The 20,484-nt window shown below is 39.9% G+C and overlaps 1 protein-coding gene across 5 annotated transcripts in view; it reads left to right on the forward strand.

The window, feature by feature from the left end:
- LOC118917226 (collagen alpha-6(VI) chain) overlaps positions 1-20,484 on the forward strand; it is a 173,088-nt gene that overhangs the window by 65,498 nt on the left and 87,106 nt on the right. For all 5 annotated transcript variants that reach the window (XR_008993763.1, XR_005026735.2, XM_057491870.1 and 2 more), the window contains exons 11-20: positions 3,081-3,235; positions 5,372-5,464; positions 9,009-9,062; positions 10,739-10,810; positions 10,896-10,922; positions 11,241-11,285; positions 11,377-11,430; positions 12,472-12,534; positions 17,394-17,459; positions 17,772-17,825. Coding sequence is in view for 3 of the 5 variants with exons in the window: in XM_057491870.1 (XP_057347853.1) it covers positions 3,081-3,235; positions 5,372-5,464; positions 9,009-9,062; positions 10,739-10,810; positions 10,896-10,922; positions 11,241-11,285; positions 11,377-11,430; positions 12,472-12,534; positions 17,394-17,459; positions 17,772-17,825 (683 nt within the window). In the remaining 2 variants the exon portion in view is untranslated. The remainder of the gene's footprint in view (positions 1-3,080; positions 3,236-5,371; positions 5,465-9,008; positions 9,063-10,738; positions 10,811-10,895; positions 10,923-11,240; positions 11,286-11,376; positions 11,431-12,471; positions 12,535-17,393; positions 17,460-17,771; positions 17,826-20,484) is intronic.

Genomic DNA, 20,484 nt, shown 5'->3' on the forward strand with positions numbered 1-20,484 from the left:
GTTTTCTAGACAGGTTCCCCCTTCCTCCAGCTGCTGTGAGTATTGGCTGCTAACAACTTGCAGGTTCCTCTTTCTCTAAGGAATTGCCCTTGGCCAATGGGAGCCACTTACCTGGGATGCTACTTCCTACCAAACCCCTGGGCAGCAGGTAGGGCACAAAGAGTTGGACCTTTGCCTCAAAATGGCACCAGTTCTGGGGTGTGATTTATGTTCCAGAGTTCCCTGTGGGATCAGGCTGAAGCTAGACTCCAGCTGAAACACCATCTTGGCTCAACCCCTTCCCTTGCCCAGACTGCCCCCCTCGCTCTCACCTGAGAGTGATTCCTCAATAAACTGTGTGCATCCAGATCCCAATCTGGGCTCTGCTTCTAGGGAATCAAACCCAAGACCTCTGCCTCTCAAGTTTGCTCTTAGAGGTTGAGTGGATTTTGTCTTCTCTCTTTAGTTCTGTCTCCTCAGTCTTAAACAAATTGCAACGTTCACTGAATTTGCAGCTAGAGAGTAAGGATATTTATTTTGCCCTTATTTACTAAAACTAGTCTCTATCCTATCAAGTCTCAGTCTTTTTTCATGATGTCTAGTAGAGATATTAATGAAGACTGAGTAAAAGATCCTAGAGTGCTTAGTTTGGGTTGGTGGGGTTTTTTTAAGTGCAGCTTTTCTTTTGTGAGGAAAAATGTCTTTTGCAGAAAGCATCAGAGTTTCCCCAGGACATTTCTTTTGGAACACCGGATTTTTAAGGCCCATCTACTTTTTTCCAACTCCCATGGAAAAAACTAGTAAATGAGTTTCAACTTCAGAAGCTAGATTTTGAATATTCTCAGAAATTTAGAATCTTTGAATAGGAGAGATAAAGGGGCAATGGCCATTATGTTCTCTGAAAAGTGTCGGATGGCTCTCAATATGGACAAGGAGGACCTCCAGCTCTGGCTTTTTGTATTTAAACATGTTATTATAGTTGATGCTGGATCTATTCAGTTGATCCCTATGATCTTTTGACCAAGGAGGACTTCCCTAGTCTGAGGCCAGGTATTTATACATGTGAACTGTTCAGTCTCTACAGGACAAAAGCAGGCCAAGAGAAAAGGATCCTCAGCAGCAGGTGCCACTTTAAGACTGATCCATGTGGATTGGGGTTTGGATTTGTTTCTTAATTTTTAAAACTCTAATACTCTAGAATCCACTCAGTGATCCTTTATTCTCCCAGTTTTTGAAATCTTTTCTTCCTTAATTCATTCTTAGGAATTGGAGATGCTGTAGTAAGATCGTATGACTCATTTATTGGATGAATCTGAAAGGAGCAGGACTGGAATCCTCCATCCTGAGAAAAAGTTACAAATAACAATTATATGCACATTTCTTGCAAATCAACAATCCCATGGTTCTCATAACTCTTAAATTTTTACATTTCCTGGAACTTATAAGAAAAATCAGATGTGAGATTTTTCCCTCTTATAAATAGACCAATTCGCATGCCTTCTCTTGATCATTAACCACTAGCTGATGAAGCCCGCATTCTTCATAACCTATCCCAGCCTGCACCACCATTCACTTTCTCCCCATTATTCTCATTCTTGGAAGAGTGACTAACTGTCCCTGTTTGCATCAGACAAGCCAGAGATGGTCAGCACTAAAACTAAGAAAGTCCTCGCAGACCACGACAAGTCGCCCTATTCTTTGCTGTTTCTTCCTTTATTCCACTTCATCCAGCCACTATGTCTTCCTCTCCTAGAATTCTCCCTTTCCCCATTATGTCCCTGGGACTTTATTCTTTATTCTCTTCCTACTCTCATTCAAAATCACATATATAGAAGACATTCTTAACTCTCAGCCAAGTCCTTGAACATTTCTTTATTCTAGTCTGTTGGTTTCTGAGTCCTTTCCAAGAATTGTTCACTCATCCACAATAAAGTGAGAAAACTTAATGCCTGTGGAGTCAGATTTCCATAAAGCTGAATTTATTCAATTTTAGGACTTCCCCTTACTCTGATTATGTCCTTTGTACATTTTGTTATTAAATTTCCTTTGAGTGTAGGCTTTGGAATCAGGCTTTCTGGGTAAAAACCTAAAAATACCACTTAAGCCAGTCATTTAATATTTCTAAGCCTCAGTTTGCTTGTCTGTGAAATAGAGCTATAATCATACAACTTCTAGAGTTGTATTTGTATCTTACAAAGTGGACAATACATGCAAATCACTTAGCTAACTTCTAGGCAGATAGCAATTATTAATAACTGAGATCACGGTTATCTCCACCCTAACAATTACCAGGTTTATTACTATCATCATTTAATGTTCTTATTTTGCAAAATAAGTCAACCCTCTGTTAGTTCCTAAAAGTTTTCTTTGAAATATTCTGGTCTACAAAATCTCAAAGCCTATGAGCCACAGCTCTGGATAATCATGTCATTTGTTTCTAATTATCTGACAAGAAGTCTCTATCTTTTGCTATCTGTAATTCCTTCTTCACTGGAGACTAAGACCAGGAAAGTTGAGGCAAACCGTGGCGAGTGGGCCACCCTGCTCTTTGGAGTTCCTCCTTTATTCCACTTCAGTGGAATATCATTTCTTTACGAGGTCATTTAGAGCTTCTCAAATTTATAGGCATACAAATCACACAGGGGTTTTATTAAAATACAGATTCTGATTCCATAGGTCTGAATAGGGCCTGAAATTCTGCATTTCTGATAAGCTCCTAGCTGATGCTTCTCCAAGGATCCCACCTTTGAATGTCAAAAATTTAGAACATGGAACGCTTACTTTCTTGATATGTGAATACCTCTGTACATGCTATGCAGACCCCTTTTAACTGACTGTCTCACTTCAAATCATCAGAGAACTGGAAGTTCTGTTGTAATTTTCCCTGTCTCTGATTTAGTCCATTTTGAAAAATGTTGATTCCTTTTGGTCTCTGGTTATGACCTTGTCACTTTTCAGTTCACATTGTATGATTGGGAGAAGTGGACAATAAAATGAGTGATCCTCTTCCAACTGTTTTCCTAGAATAACAATTTAAATACATATACATGAAGATTAACCAAACCCATCTCACCTGTAGAACTGTAAACTGTGTTGGACAGGCCTGAATGCCCTTATAACGGTTGCTCTGGATGGAGCCAGCGACTCGGGCGACCTGGCTGATCTTCTCTACATTGAATTTGGGAAAGGATTCGCATACAGGACCCAGCTCACTATTGGAATGAGGGATCTTGGGAGCCGACTGGCAAGGCAACTAGTAAGTTATTCAGAAAGGGCTGGTCAATATAATTTTCTGCTTGTTTATATATAAGTTTAGTTTTATGCTTATGAATTTGAACTAATTTTGTTCATCTGGGAATGAAGAAGGTCTTTTCTGAATTGGTAAACAGGCTAAACAAGAGAGCATTTTGAAAGAAATGTAATATAGTAGGGAGACATCAAAGCATGTTTAATTTATATGCTTGGCAAAAAATAAAAAAGAAGGGAGAAGAAACTCGATAGCACCTACAGTCCTGTCTAAATTATAGTCAATAAATGTTAAGTGCCACAGAGAGTCTGAGAGATGAGGGTGAACTGTGCTCACTCAGCTAATCAATTTTTACATCCCTTGCAGATCCTAAGTGTCACTCTCATCACACTGAGTATAATTTGAGTGTTTAAGATCTGTATTTTCCCTGCAACATGGCATGTTAATGAAAGCCAATTACATTTAGAGTTTAACCAGAGAAAGAGCAATCTACTCCAATGGGGGAGGAAAAATGGGTGATGAGGGACTTCCTGTGCTGCACCTTGGATGATCAAAACATTTTTAAAGGTTGTCTTGACTAACTGAGAGTTTTGCTTTATGATCTAGTTGTAGTACCTAGCACCTGTAATGTGGTGCATCTCAATCTTATTGTTCTCAGAAGCACTTCACTTCAAAGTAGAGTGGTGACGTGTATCAAGTTATGTAGCATTACTTTCATGTTGATAAATGGCTAATAATTTGTAATTTGTTCTTATAATTTATAAGATGTATAATCAGCATGTCAGGATACCTTCCAATAAAGTGCTAGCTCCTGCTATTCACCACCTGTAGAACTGGTACATAAATAGATGTTTAAGCACAGTTTGTTTAGTGTGGTAGTTATGCAAAAGTAATTATTTATAGCATATGGAAAGAAAAGACAGTGTCTATTTTACAAAATGTATTTTTTCCCATCTACTACTCCTTGAAATCTGTATTTGTGATTCATAGATGGAAGAAGTTATTCTTCAAAATAAAAGCCTGTTGGTTTTTTAGATACCACCTAAATGTAACACTATTAAAGAAAAACTTAATTTTAGAAATAGATCAATTTTGATGTTAATAATAAAAAATTTGATGCCATAGGATTTTGGTGATCCAAAGAAAATTGATATTACCTAATATGAAATCACAGAATCCATTTCATTATTATTTGCTTTCACGTGTTTCAAATTTTATTAATTTTTCTGAGATTTTCAGAAAAAACAGGATAGCATTCTAATGTTAGAAAAGGAACATTATACCCCAGTAAGGCAAAGTATAGCATTAAAAAAAATTTTTTTTATGGAATCATTAATATACAATCACATGAGCAACATTGTGATTACTAGATCCCCCAAAGCATAGCATTTATTGCAAACAGAATTTTCCCAAAAAAAATCTTGTAGGTTAACTATAAAAATGCAATGAAATATGTTAATTATTCAAGGGATGATTAACTAGGTCCAGAATGAAAGTTGCTACATTTTTTAACATACGATGTTTTTCTGGGCGGGAGTATAAAGAGAAATATTCTCCTCATGCCTCCTCCCAGTATGGTGAGTGCTTCCACAATGTTGAACATGTAGTTGGTATTTTTGAAATCCTGTTACATATAAACTTTTCTGAAAGTGTTTACCCTTGGTCCCAAGCACCGTGGCACTGGGCGCTGCCCAAATCCTTCAGCACACAAAGATTTCACAGGACAGGACAAAGAGAGCACAGCATGCATTCACTTTACTAAGCACACTATTAGGACAGAATTATGTAGAGAAGTCAACACCTCCATGGTCAATGCTGGGGTGAGGTAGGAATAGGAAATCACACTAATAAATTAGTATGCAGTGAATTGGCCATGGCTAAATGGATACAATTTTGAAAACACAAAAGTGTCTTGAGTTGATTTTGAATTCCTCAAAAATGCAGTGGAGAATGCAGGTTACAGAAGGAACCATGGAAGCTAAAGAACATCCCATGTGCATCCTCTCCAGAGCATATTCACTTTCTTAGTGAACAGACTTCTGAAACTGTAGGAGTCTAGAAACACACCACTGAGCTTGTATGTGTGATTTGTGAAGTAGGCCCACTACATGTAACATAACATGTTTCCTACTACCCTCCCCCAAGGTCAATGTTGCCGAAAGGACATGCTGCTGTTTATTCTGCAAGTGCATTGGAGGAGATGGCACAATGGGAGAGCCTGGAGCGCCAGGGAAGAAGGTAACTCGGTTCAGACTTCTGGCTCACTTCACTTGAATGTTGTATGTCTTTCAGCCATGAGCATAGGGTTGATTTTAACTTCTAGGTAGAACCTCTGAGGCCGCCACTTATTGTACTCCTCTTATATAGGTCAAATTAGATAGTCATGACTCTTCCTTGGCATTCTAAATTGTAGTCTTTAAAAAACCTTTTATACAAGTCTCGGGAGAAATGACTGCCAAGATCCTTCATTATGCGGTGTTCGAGCAGTGATGATGATGTGCAAAGATCAACATTATCCTCATGTTGGATAACGGGAAACCTCCTGAATACTAGTCAGTCATTTCTATTTCCATTTTTAATGACTGTATAGTCCTTTCAGGCAAGTAGGGAGTATTTTGTGAAGTCTGTTGAAAATCAAGATGTTAAGATGTCTCATTCAGCTTTAACCAGACCAAAATGTTGTCACAGATGTATATGCAAAAACAGGCCAATAAAAACACTAACTGAGAGAAGATTCATATACACACTAACCTCAGAGATATTGTGGATTCAGTTCCAGACCACCACAATTAAGTGAATATTGCAGTAAAGTAAGTCAAATGAATCTTTGGTTTCATGGTGCATGTAAAAGTTATGTTTACACTATACTGTAGTCTATTAAGTGTGCAATAGCATTATGTTTAAAATATATATGTACCTTAATTGATGATGACCTTGTGCTAGAACTGCTAGCCATCATGTGAGCTCTTAGCGAGTTGTGATGTTTTGCTGGTGGAGGTTTTTGCCTCAGTGTAGGTGCTGCTGACTGATCAGGCAGCAGTTGCTAAGGGCTGCAGTAGCTGTGGCAATTTCTTAAAATAAGACGACAATGAAGTTTGCCACATCAGTTGACTCTTCCTTTCCCGAACAATTTCTCTGTAGCATACATCGCTATTTAATATAATTTTAACCACAGCTGCACTTCTTTCAAAATTGGAGTCAATCCTCTCAAACCCTGCTGCTGCTTCATCGATGAAATTTATGTAATATTCTAAATCCTTCTTACCATTTCAACAATCTTCACAGCATCTTCACCAGGAGTAGATTCCATCCTAAGAAACCACTTTCTTTGTTCATCCATAAGAAGCAACTTCTCATCAATTCAAGTTTTATCAGATGCAGCCATTCAGTCCCCATCTTCAGGCTGCACTTCGAAGTCCAATTCCCTTGCTGTTTCCACCGCATCTGCAGTTCCTCCCTCCACTGAAGTCTTGAACCCCTCAAAGTCATCCCTGAGGGGTTCCAAAGTTCTGTTAATGTTGATATTTTGACCTTTTCCCGTGAATCAGAAATGTTCTTAATGGCATCTAGAATTGTCAATCTTTTCAGAAGGTTTTCAGTTTACTTTGCCCAGATCCATCAGTGGAATCACGGTCTATGGCAGCTATAGCCTTACAAAATGTATTTCTTCAATAATGAGACTTGAAAGTCAAAATGACTCCCTGATCCATGAGCTGCAGACTGGATGTTGTGTTAGCAGGCATGAAAACAACACTCATTTCATTGTGCATATCCATCAGAGCTCTTGGGCGGCCAGGTGTATTGTCAGAAAGGAGTAATATTTTGAAAGGAATCTTTTTTTCTGAGCATTAAGTCTCAACAGTGGGGCTTAAAATATTCAGTAAACCATGGCGTAAACACATGTGCTGTCATTGAGGCTGTTGTTTCATTTATAGAGCACAGGCAGAGTAGATTTAGCATAACTCTTAAGGGTCCTAGGATTTTTGGAACTGTAAATGAACATTGGCTTCAACTTAAAGCCCCTGCCTGCATTGCTCCCTAATAAGAGAGCCAGCCTGTCCTTTGAAGCTTTGAAGCCATGTATTGACTTCTCCTCTTTAGCTATGAAAGTCCTAGATAACATCTTCTTCCAACGGAAGGCTATTTCATCTGCAGTGAAAATCTGTTGTTTACTGTAGCCACCTTCATGTGTTACCTGGGCTCAATCTTCTGGTAACTTGCTGCAGCTTCTCCATCAGCACCTGCTGCTTCACCTGCACTTTTCTGTTATGGACACAGCTTCTTTCCTTAAACCTCATGAACCAACCACCAACTTCAAATTTCTCTTCTGCAGCTTCCTCTCCTCCCTCAGCCTTCATAGAACTAAGGAGAGTTAGGGGCTTGCTCTGGATTAGGCTTTGGCTTACATAAGTGTTGTGGCTTGTTAGATCATCTATCTAGACCACTAAACTCTCTTCATATCAGCAATAGGCTGTTTTGCTTTATTATTTCATGAGTTCATTTTTTCATGGGGCATTCATTTGATTGTTTAATTTCCTTCAGGAGCTTTTCCTGTGCATTCACAGCTTGGCTAACTGTTTGATGCAAGAGACCTAGCTTTTAGCTTATTTTGGCTTTCAATATGCCTTCCTCACTGAGCTTGAGCAAGACAAGACATGTGCCACTCTTCCTCTCACTGGAGCACTCAGAGGCCGCCAGGGTTATTGACTGGCCCAACGTCAATACTGCTGTTCTCTCAGGGCATAGGGGGTCTGAGGAGAAGGACAGAGACCAAGGAATGCCCAGTTGGTAAAGAAGTCAAAACACACACGTTGATTATTCGCTGTCTCATGTAAGTGTAGTCTGTGACACCCCCAAACAATTACAATAGTAATGTAAAAGATCACTGATCACAGACACCATAAGAAATATAACAATGAAAATGTTTGAAATACTGCAAGAATTACCAAAATGTGACACAGGGACATCTGTGAGCAAGTGTTGTTGGGAAAATGGCCTTGATAGACTAGTGTGATGCCAGCTTGCTGCAGCCTTCAGTTTGTAAAAAGCAGAGTATCTACTAAGTGCCATCAAGGGAAGCCCAGCAAGATGAGACACACCCGTATTCCTAACCAAAAGAACCTCATGTGCCCTTATGTAAAAATATGATATGGGGCTTTAGGATATGTTCAAATATATAAAAACATATTATGGATATGTTTAATACTAACTTCAACACTGCTTGTTTACCTGTGTTTGATTTCTGAATAATTTATAAACAGCACTATCACTCCCAATCAGCATAGCTTTGTCTCTGAATAAAGTTTTCATGTTCTTATTTCCTGAATGCTTCAACTACTTGCAAAGAGAATGGCAGAATTTGGTTTTAAACAGGGCTCAGAAACAATGAAAAGAAATGTGTATGGTATGGTATGTGCACAAATCATAAAAAATATTTTTTAATGAAAAGAGGATAATTTTAGTCTGCTTGGACAAATATAGTTTTGCTCCTTTGAACACTTGTCTGGAAACAAAACTCCAGTGATATGTTTAACCCCAGGAAGTGCTATAGACAACATTATGATTCACACATGTACATACCCTGGAATTATCTAGGCACTTGTCTCAAATTCCATTAATTTTTATGTGTATAAATGCAGCCTCAGTTATAGAGGGAGGACTATTTTTTTCAAAATCTTACTATTCTGCATAAAAAACTGTAACTAGTTGAGGTATTTTGTTTGATTACCTCTGGTTTTGGGTCTATGGAATGCTAATGTATTCTTCCTTTCCTTGTTTCCAGGGACCCCCTGGTTTTAAAGGCAGTGAAGGTTACCCGGGAGAGGAGGGCATTGCTGTAAGTCAAGGTTTCTTCAGCTGTTTATTTCAAAGAACATATCTACAATATGAACTCATTTGTGTCAATTTAGAGGAAGGCAAGAAAAATCAGATTCCAAGGACTCATGAGTGAAACTGGAGGTCTTTCCTCACCCTCTTTGGGCTTTGCTTCTGAAGGTCATTAGTGGTTTATTAGCCTACTGTCTCCCCTTTGCTACTCACCAGCATCAGACAGTGAACTCACTGCAAATGTTTTCTTCTTCCCCATGAAGTAAAATCACTGCCATTTCTCCCTTCCTGGTCCATTTTGCACTGGTAAACCAGTGTACCACATTGCTTACCAAGGACTTCACTCTCTCTCGCATTAATCCATCCACCCACCCACCTTTCCATCCATTCTCCTTTCCTTCCATCCATGCATCCATTCATTTAACAATTATATAGTAAGCATCTTACCATTTACCATATTACTTATCAAATACCTTACAGATATATATGAAGGCATCTTACCATGTGCCATGCACAGGGCCAGGCCCTAGAAATAAAATAAATAAATAAATAAAATAAAAAGTATGGTTCCTATATCAGATAAATTCCAGACTAATGGAATAGCAAAGGAGACAACCGTGTTTCAGTTCTTATACACAAGGACTATACTACAGGCATAATGAAGTACCATGTGACCGAGAGTGGCAGAACAAATACCTAGCAGCCTCGGTGGCATGTGGGGCATGGGAGAGGAAGGCTGCAAAGAAGGGTAATTCTTGGGCAGATGTCTGCAGGGTAGATAAAAATTTCTCCCAGCAAATTGTGTAGGAAAGAACATTCTATTACAGACAGCTATGTGCTCAAGGGCATGTAACTGAGTCAGAGAATTGTATTTTTGCACAACGGTACCTGGTCAACATGGCTGGAACCCAAGATACAGATAGAGGAGGTTATAAGACAAGCAAGACCAGATTACTAGGAGTCTTGATTTCCCTGCAGATTTGGATGGTATCTTCCAGTTGATGGGAAGTCACTGAATGGTATTAAGCACACGAGTAAAATAATGGAACACAAGTTTAGGAAGCATACTAAGGCCGTACCATGAAGGATGCTAAGGCAGGAGTCACAGGAAGAAGTCTTGCATAGTAGATGCAAGACAAAGTGGTCCTGATTTTAGTTTGGGGCAGGAGGTTGAATGGATATAACTTGGTGACCACTGGGGAGAGAGAAGCTGAGAATGGCATTTTGTTTCCAGCTTATACACTGCACAGACTTGTAGGGTTACCAAGACAAAGACTGCAGGGGAAACATTTGGTTTAAGAAAGAAAGAAAAGGAAGATGGATTTTGGTCTGGAAGTTATGCCTCTTGCTTAGCTCATACCCAGAGCATCTTTCTCTGATGTGTCAACAGTTCTTTATTATCTGCTCTTGGAATTCTCCTGCAATCTTGAGAATACATTTTAGCTGCCAGTTATTTGTTTGTCTGTTTTGTTTATATACTACCCCAACCATGATATCCAGGTGGGGTCTAAAGCAAAGGGCTGTCAGTGAGTTGCTCCGATTTACTTCTATTCTTAGTTTTTATAAACATGAATTCTGGATTGTAAACTATAAGTAGTCACACATTGTTTTCCACCACAAAACTTTTCAAATTTCCAAGACATATTCCAACAGAAAAACATCACCTGGGTATGTGCTCTTTCTCAGGGAGAAAGAGGAGCCACCGGACCGGTGGGAGAGCAAGGTGCTAAAGGGTGCCGTGGTGCCAGGGGTCCTAAGGTGAGTGTCACTAACAAGTCATGAAGTCTTCCCAATGTTAAGTCCATTTTCCTACACTGATCGCTACTGTCCTTTCTGTTTTCAGGGAAACAGGGGACTAAATGGACAGGAGGTATGTCCAAACATATCCATTTATCTGCCCATCTGTTATCTAGAAATATTTTTATTTTTGAGATTATTGACCAAGTAGATTGTACAAATGAAGTTTCTGTTGACCTTCTTTTTTTATTGCCAACTATTCCATTTTGTTTATTCCTGTCTTTTATTGCAAGTAATGTATATTATTTGTTGACAGCTATTACTCAGCAAGCTTTGATATTACCCAAGGCTAGGCTAACAAAGAAGCTATATATGGAACATAAAATTAACCTTTTTTTTATTTGGTATCTGACTTCTTTTCACATAATTCCAAGCACATCTGTCTTTTCAGGGAGAAGTTGGGGAAAGTGGAATTGATGGATTAAATGGAGAACAGGTAGAGCCTTCTCTGTGTACCATAAAGACCCTTCTAAGCTATTTCTCATTAAGAAAATGGGAAATAGAGTTTACTCTTCTCTGTTTTTTAGGGTGATAGTGGTCTTCCTGGAGGAAAAGGATCAAAGGGTGATGAAGGATCCCAGGTAGGGATTCAACAGGGAGACAACAGGGACGCTGTGCCAGGAACTGAGGGTGTGTGCAGCCAAGCAGAACAGGTGCCCGGGGTGCATCAGCTAGCTGGCGCCACAAAACTGCTTTGTGACTAACAATCACATGCAACAATAAACATTTATTTCTTGTGAGTGGCTCAGCTGATGCAGGCTGAGCATGGCTACCGTGGCTCACATCCTTACGTTGGCTGCAGTCATCAGTCCATGTGTCCCTTACCCTCCTGCGGGTACCAGACAGCTGCTGGCCATGTCGGCCCCAACCTTTTCACGGCCATGGCGGAAGCACAAGGAAGCAGGTAGAAACACATAAGGCCTCTTAAGGCCTCATGAAGCCTGCACTTGGAACCCTCACAGCAACATTGCCATCTCTTCCTGTTGGCCAAGTCAGGTCATGACCGAACCCAGGGGCAGGGAATCTTGCCCCAGAACAGCAGAAAGACACTGCAGGGTTACATGGCAGAGGGCACAGATACAGAGAAGAGTGAAAGCCCAGCGTGAATAGAAGCAGCCACTACACTAAGAGCAGTAGCTGGCTGTCAACAAGGGCCTGCGGCCCAGGGGAGCCCGTTGCATGCACTGCTCATTCCATCTGGAACAAATGCCAGCAGCAGCCACATTCCATCATCTGCTTTACCTGTATGTAGAGTGAGAAATTGAGTCCAAAACTCATTTTCTGGGTGATGCAACCACCTTGGGAAAAATGGATAATGTCTCTGAATCAGCTGCCTCGTTAAATGGAAGATAATAAAAAATACCTGGTTCATACAGTAGTTATAAAAATTAAACAAGATGACAAATGTGTCTGGAAGATGGAGTCCATCACTGTGGCAAACATTGGGGTCACTCTTAAATTGTTCATATGATGCCTGAAACTATGTTTCGGTTGTTCTTCTTTCCAGTTGAAGAAAAACATTTAATTATTCAAATCAGGGAGAAGAGAATATTTTAATTTGTTTTAATTCATGTTGTTAAAAATCCTTGTTTTGTACTTCTTCTGATTTGTATACACTTTAGGGAAGCCCAGGGAAGAAAGGAATGTCTGGCGACCATGGAGCAAAGGGCCTGCGAGGAGACCCTGTAAGTGACTTCATGCCTGTGAGAGCTAGGGATGCATGGGCTGGGCGCTGACATCGGGGCTCGGTTCCCATCAGCACATCTGGTAGGGGGAGAGCCCCATGTTAAGGTACTGCACAGCAATCCTGAGTCTAATCATCACGTGCGCAATTGCTGTGGAATTTTAGAAGCAGGTCCCTGCGCTAGATCCTCTTCATATACAGAATGAGTACGGACAGTGAGAAGCCTTGCACATCATTTACTCATGCAGTTTTTAAATTTATTTTTTAATTGTAATACAGTTGATATGCAATATTATATTGGTTTAAGGTGTATGGCATAGTGATTTGACAATTATATACATTGTGAAATGCTCACCATGGTAAGTATATTTACTGTCTGTCATCACACACAGTTATTGCAAAATTATTGGCTATATTTCCTATGCTGTATTTTTGTTCCTATGACTTATTTATTTTATAACCAGAAGTTTGTACCTATTGACCCCCTTCACCTATTTCATCCATCCCACACCCCCTTTCCTATGGCAACCAGTCTGTTCTGTGTTCATGAGTCTATTTCTGTTTTGTTTGCTTTTCAGATTCCACATATAAGTGAAATCATATGGTATTTGTGCCTCTCCATTTGACTTATTTCACTTAGCATAATGCCCTGTAGGTCCATCCATGTTGTTGAAAATGGCAAGATTTCATTCTATTTTATGGCTGGGTAGTATTCCATCATTTTTATGAGAATACATTTTCAGAACTGTCCTTGTGGTTCAAAGCCATGAAGTAATTCCAATCCACTTCATCATATTCCTCTGAGTACCCCAAAATATGGACAGAATGGAAGAAACAAAGCAATCTCTTTTTCCTATTTTCTGAGTCTTTCTCAATTGAATATTAGCTTCATTTCCTCAAATCTAAGCCACCTAAAATGATATTAAGCAAAACTTATGACACAAAGGTGCCTACTTTTATAGGGACACAACCTAGTTGAGTAGGCATGACCTACACTAAAAGACACAACCCACACCAATATGGGGAAATGCTAAGCCCCATGGAACCCTAGTGCTATAGGACTTGCACCAATTTGCCCACACATAAGTCTCCAAAACCTTAATGGGTTAGGATTCAAGGTTGTTCATTAAACTTTTTAATTGAGATATAATGCCATATAATTTGTGTAAGTTTAAGGCGTTGACTTGATACATTTATAAATTGCAACATGATTGCCACCATAGGGTTAGTAACTCCTCTATGAAGTCACACAATTATCATTTTTTGTGGTGAGAACATTTAAGATCTAGTCTCTAAGCAACTTTCAAGTGTACAATACAGTAATGTCAATTGTCACTACGCTGTGCATTAGATCTCCAGAACTTATTTTTGAACTGTAACATATATCAAAAAGTACACAAATATAAATGCACAGGTTGATCAATGCAAATACACCTGTGTGCTCACCACTTAGGTAAAGAAATAGAACATTGGATGACACCAGAGCATCCCAAAAACCCTCCTCATGTTCAGTTCGATAACCATCAGCTCTCCCTAAGGTAATCATTATCCTAGGACCGTAAGTTTCTTACCTGTTCTTATGGATATAATAAGTGGAATCATATAGGATCCATTAATCTGTTTCTGGGTGCTTTTGCTCCAAGTTCATGCTTCTGAGATTCATTTACATTGTTCTGAATAACAATAGTTCATTTTATCTCATTCCTATAGAATATTCCATTGTGTATATGCCATGATTTCTTTATCCATTTTACTGTTGATAGATATTTGAGTTGTTCCCAGTTCTTGATATTACAAATAGTGCTGCTATGAACATTCCTGTACATGCCTTTGGTGCACATTTGTACATATTTCCAATGGGTTTGTACTTTGAGTAAAATGTCTGGATGATAACTTGTGTACATATATTAAACTTCAGTCTTTATAGCCAGTTTTCAAAAAGTTTGTACTAATATCACTTTCAACAGCAATATACCAGAGTATTACACACCCATCCAAATGGCTAAAATTTATAAAAACTGACAATACTGAGTGCTGATAAGGATGTGGGGAAACTGGGAATCTTGCAGGACTTTGTCTTCAGTAACTCCTTCCCCAGTACACAATGGGTTGATTAGAGGAGGAATTGAGTGCAATATATATCAACAAATGTAAATGTTAGATATGCACTGAAGATAATTCCATTTAAAAAGCAGAGGAATTTGCACTTGAAGGTACTATTGTTTACTAGGGACATCTGATAATAGTCTGGTGACCTGAGAGTTTTCAAAAAATGTCAGGGTATCTATTTGGAAACAAAAAACTGTCCATAAATAAGGGTGATTAAGAAATACTAGCTTGAATACAATTTCAGTCATCAATATATATGGTGGCAAAAATTCAGTTGGAGTATTACTATAAAATTGCCATTCACTTTGATCAGAATCCCCCTAATTGCCTGCTAAATTGACTTTTTGACTATGTAGTATCTTTAAACAAATCTGAATAATATAAAAGAATTTTTATTTTTTAAAAATGTTCTATGACTTTGAAATGGTTGAAAACCAAACCACTAGAGCTTCTCTGTGGCATGCTGTTTGTTACTATATTAACTTTAGATGGTTTTTCAATGCATGACAATTCTTCCCAGATACTTAGGAATATACATCTTAAATCAGTGAGAACTCTGTGCTTTTCTTACATTGGTCTTTGTTGGTTACTATTTCAGTAAAAACTTGAGAAAGCAAGATTGATAGAATGAATAGAACCCACACATGATCAGATTAGTCATAGGAATGCACGCAAGTGGCACAAAGTTCTAAAAATCTATCTGTATTCAGATAGAATTTCTGATCACATGAAAACTAATATGGCTGTTTGTAATTTCTCATTTTGACTTAAATATTTTTTTAAGTCTCATGTAATTTTGGGGGGAACTGAACTAGATCATTTGGCTGAGCTACAGTTTATTAAGGTTCATCATTCTAAAACATATCATTAGAAGAAGCCCATGTTTAATCATAAATTTGTGTCAGATGATGCTCTTTTGTCCAGCTACACAGAGAAATTGGAAGACCAAACAACTGGTCTGCATGCAGATCTGGATATTCTAGTCTGCAGAAGGTGCTGATGTATGATTTTTTTAAACATTGTCTCTACAATCAGATAGTTTGGAGTTGGACTACAGTAAATTGCTTATACCTCTACTGGAATGAAATTTTAGATTTTACATTACCTTCATTTTCCTTACTTTTCTCACAAAAATACAGTTCTTTAATATTGTAATTTACATATACCCTGCTTAGGGAACTTAGACAAATATTTAAACAAGAGTAAAACAGAAAATGCAGAAAATAATCTTTCATTTTAGTATGTGGGAGAGAGAAATATTTTTTCATGTAAATTTTAGTAATATCAGTTAGAAAGTAAATTCTAAACCCATCTTTTTCACCATCTTAGCCTATAACTTCTGTAAGTTTAGAAACTACTTGTTTAAAATGCTTACTAAGTATCTGAAGCAATGACATGCCTCTGGGTGAATTCATATCCCCTGCTAATTGATGAAGGTCATCTGGGCTCCTGTCAGCCAGATGGCCCAGCAGCTGACACTCAGAAGGATGGGATGGCTCTGGTCCCGACAGTTTGTTAGCATGCTGACTGAACTGCCTGCCTCAGTTGATTGTCCCAGCATCATGCTGACACTGCTCTGTGGTGGTCCTAACTTCCCAAGGTAGAAAGTGTTCGGTTTAGCCTGCTATGGACAATATCCCACAAGAATGCCTGCTTTCAGTGATTTCCTGCTACAATGTTTATGTGAATATTGGAGGAAAACTCAAGATTCCAGGACTTTCTGAAGAAAGTGGGGATGAGGGTATGGTGGTAGAAGGCAACCAGATGTCCAGGAGTAGGAAGAGGGAGCGAGTGGCAGACAGAGTTCCCTGCATGGCTTGGTGTGTGTACGTTCCTGTGGTGGTGCCCATTCAGACCTCTGCCTTCACCCAGGGGTAGGGAGAGTGAAATCTCCCAGCTCTCAATCACCTTGCCTAGGCCCTAAGGAAGAAGAGCAAAAGTTAGAGGAAAAAATCTTACCATTTGCAACAACATGGATGGAGCTAAAGGGTATTATGCTCAGTGAAATAAGCCAGGTGGAGAAAGTACCAAATGATTTCACTCATATGTGGAGTATAAGGACAAAGAAAAAACTGAAGGAACAAAACAGCAGCAGACTCACAGAACCAAGAATGGACTAACAGTTACCAAAGGGAAAGAGGGACTGGGGAGAATGGGTGGGAAGGGAGGGAGAAGGGGAAAAAAGGGGGGCATTACTATTAGCACACATAATGTGGGGGTGGGAGGCATGGGGAGGGCTGTTCAACACAGAGAAGACAAGTAGTGATTCTACAGCATCTTACTACGCTGATGGACAGTGACTGTAATGGGGTATGTGGGGGGGACTTGATGATGGGGGGAGTCTAGTAAACATAGGTGTTGCTCATGTAATTGTAGATTAATGATACCAAAATAAATAAATAAGTTAAGGAAAAGATGGCAGTAACAAGAAGGGATACCTGCAGACCCAGCATAAGTGTCATAAACACATCATGTCACCTTTGCTTCCCTGGCTCTGCCTTCAGTGGGGAGCTCTTGCCTCCCCCACCCACTCACTTTCAGACTCCACTCTCTTCTGATAATGCCAAGTACAGGAGGAAAGAGAAAATGCTTGTAAGCCCCGTTTGTAATTTTAAACTATCTCTGTTTTCAACTGGGTTGAATTTCTAATTATCGTTTTTGGGGGCAACTAAATGTGTTTTACACAAGCAACATTTTTAAGGAGGTATATTCAAAACCTTTTAATATTTCTATTTGTTTTCTATTTTTTAGGGAGTTCCTGGATTTGACAATAGCATACAAGGACCAAAGGGCTTAACAGGAGATCGTGGAAGACAGGTCATTATGTGGGCAGTTGATTTCTTTCTGTGGCAGCACAGTGAGGAGAGTCTAAACCCTCCAACCTGTACCCCACACACGAGTTAGATGTGGCGATGATCAGACAGAGCCACGTCATTAGCACTTGGTCCTGTGGCTCCTCATTACCTATACAGATGTGACTTGTAGCCAGTGGAATTAGTACCACATTCCAAAGGCAGCACAGCTCTCCATGCAGAGTGTATCCATTCATCCCCAGAGAACAAGCAGATGTGAAGAGGAAATGTGTCAGTGCTGTGTAATTACTGTGATATTTGTCTGTTCATTTTACAGGGTAGAAGAGGCTGGCCAGGCCCCCCTGGAACACCAGGCTCCAGAAGAAAGGTGGTAAGAGCCCTTCCAGACAAGGGGGCCTACAGCTCCTGTTGCCTGCATTGGGGTGACAACAGCTGATGTCAGGAGTGGGTGACCTGTCCCACTGGAGCTTACTGCTTGGCAAACTGACTTGGTCATCTGAGAGTAGAGCTGGGAGGCCTTGGGAAAGCCTGATGCTGAGGCAGAAAGGTGCCGGCTGCAGGTAATCACCACGCAGGAAAAAGAGCGGGGCAACATGAACAAGAAGGAAGCCAATGTGGGAAGATAGGCAGCCTCTGGCCCCCACTAGGCTACCTGAGGCTGCCAGTGATGTCATTGACCCCCAAAACGTCATTCCTCTGCCAATTTCATGACTACTTAGAAAAGTCAGTCCTGGTGTAAGTCCTCTGTTCTTACCTCATTTTCTCTGCCTTGAAAGGAAGAGGAGCGTGTTCCAAGATACAAAAATATTTTCTTGATGGAGTAAAATAGCTGGTTCTATGAACTTCTGCTCAGAAAACATAATGCATAATAATGCAATGTATTGAACTAGTTTTTATTTGTGCTCAATTTAAAAGTATTATATATATTTTATTGAGATGTAGCATTATATTAGTTTCAGGTGTATAACATGATTTGATATGTGTATAAATTCCAAAATGATCACACAGTAAGTTTAGTTAACATCCATCATTACACAGTTACAAATGTTTTTTTCTTTTGCCAAAAACTTATAAGATCTAGTCTCTTAGCAACTTTCAAATAGGATACAGCGGTAATTACAGTCACCATGCCATGACTATTTTTGTAACTAAAAGTTTGTAGCTTTTGATCCCCTTCACCCATTTCACCCACCCTCATACCCCTACCTCTGGTAACCACCAATCTGTTCTCTGTATTTATGAGTTTTTTTTTTAAGATTCCACATATAAGTGAAACCATACAGTATTTTTTTCTGACTTATTTCACTTAGCATAATGTCCTCAAGATCCATTCCTGTTCTCACAAATTGCAAGATTTCTTTCTTTTTTGTGGCTGAATAATATTCCTCTGTGTGTGTATCACATTTTCTTTTTCCGTTGATGGACACTTCCATGCCTTGGCTATTATAAATAATGCTGCAGCAAACATGGGGGTGCAGATGTCATTCTAAGTAAGAGTTTTTGTTTCCTTTGAATAAATGCCAAGTGGAATTGCTGGATTATATGGTAGTTTTATGTTTAATTTTTTGAGGAACCTCCACACTATCGAAAACATTGTATATTTTTATGGGCATAAAAATGAGGAATTTTTTCTCAAGACAGTGGCATAAGTAGGGTGGTGGAAATCACCCAAAACCATATATGTTTTGGAAAATACAGCAAATACAACTACTCTTAAAAGAGAGACCAGAGGATGCAGTACAGCCAGGCTACATCTACATCTGTGAGAACTCAGCATCTCATGAAAAGGGGAAGATACAAAGCCATGACCTGGCAGGACCCAAGCACTCCCCAAGCCCCAGCTCACCGGAGGGAGGAAAAGAGTCAGAGTGGGGAGGGAGTGGAAGCACAGGACTGCTAATTAACCAGCCCTAGTAATCTGCACCAGAAGCACAGACACACATTGCATTGTGTAGTGGACATTAAAGAAGTTGAAAAGTAAAACCTGAGACTGAGACTGTGAACAGGTCCCCACAGCCAGCTGCCTTGGGAAAAAGAAAAGCGGGTGCTTTAAAAGTCTTAAAGGGACAAGGGCTTAACAGGAGGACAAAATCGTCCTTGCACACACAGCCCAGCAGGCTGGGAATTTTGAGGAACTTCAGGTGCCTTAACCCCCTGGGTGGCAACGCAGCTCCGAAACCCCTCATGATGATAAGCAGCCTACTGTTAACTCCCCACTGCCGGCACTGCAAACAAACCAGCTGACCTGCCATTGCTTTGGACTTGCTGGGGAGCAGCCCCACCCACAGCAACCACACAGAGTCTTCTCCCAAACAGGACCAGACCCAGAGACTGCTGCCAGCATGCAGCTACCCAGCACAGACAGAGGAAGCTGGTGTAAAGTCAGGAAGGCACAAAGGGACACCATTCTCACAGGAGAACATACAACACATGCCTGTGACCCCTGCCAGTGCCCTAGGCTATCCCAAGGGCTTCCCTGCCCATGGCAGCTCAGGGGATTATCCAGAGATTGCACCCTGTCTGCAGATAACTGGAACAGGCAGCAGAGAAGGGCAAGGTGACCAGAAAGCAGGAAGGGACTTTGTTCTCCCAGCTGACACATGTGTCACTCACTGGCGATCACTTCTCTTGCCATGAACAGGCAGAAGAACCTGGTCCAGTCCAAAATCACTCAAATGCCAGAGAGAGGGCCTGGTGAGACTGATATAACCAATCTTCCTGGAAAAAAACTTCAAAATACAAGTCATAACCATGCTGATAGAGCTGCAGAGAAACAGGCAAGAACTAAGGGATGAATTCTGGAGGGAGATAACAGAAATGAAACAAACAATGGAAGGATTTAAGAGCAGATTGGATGAGGTGCAAGAGACTGTTAATTGAATAGAAATAAGAGAACAGGGATACAGACAAGCTGAGGCAGAGAGAGATAAAAGGAACTCTAGGAATGAAAGAATATTAAGAGAACTGACCAATCCAAATGGCACAATATTCACATTATAGGGATGCTAGAAGAAGAAGAGAGAGAAAAA

Source organism: Manis pentadactyla, chromosome 14 (assembly GCF_030020395.1).
Source record: "Manis pentadactyla isolate mManPen7 chromosome 14, mManPen7.hap1, whole genome shotgun sequence".
Taxonomy (NCBI): domain Eukaryota; kingdom Metazoa; phylum Chordata; class Mammalia; order Pholidota; family Manidae; genus Manis; species Manis pentadactyla.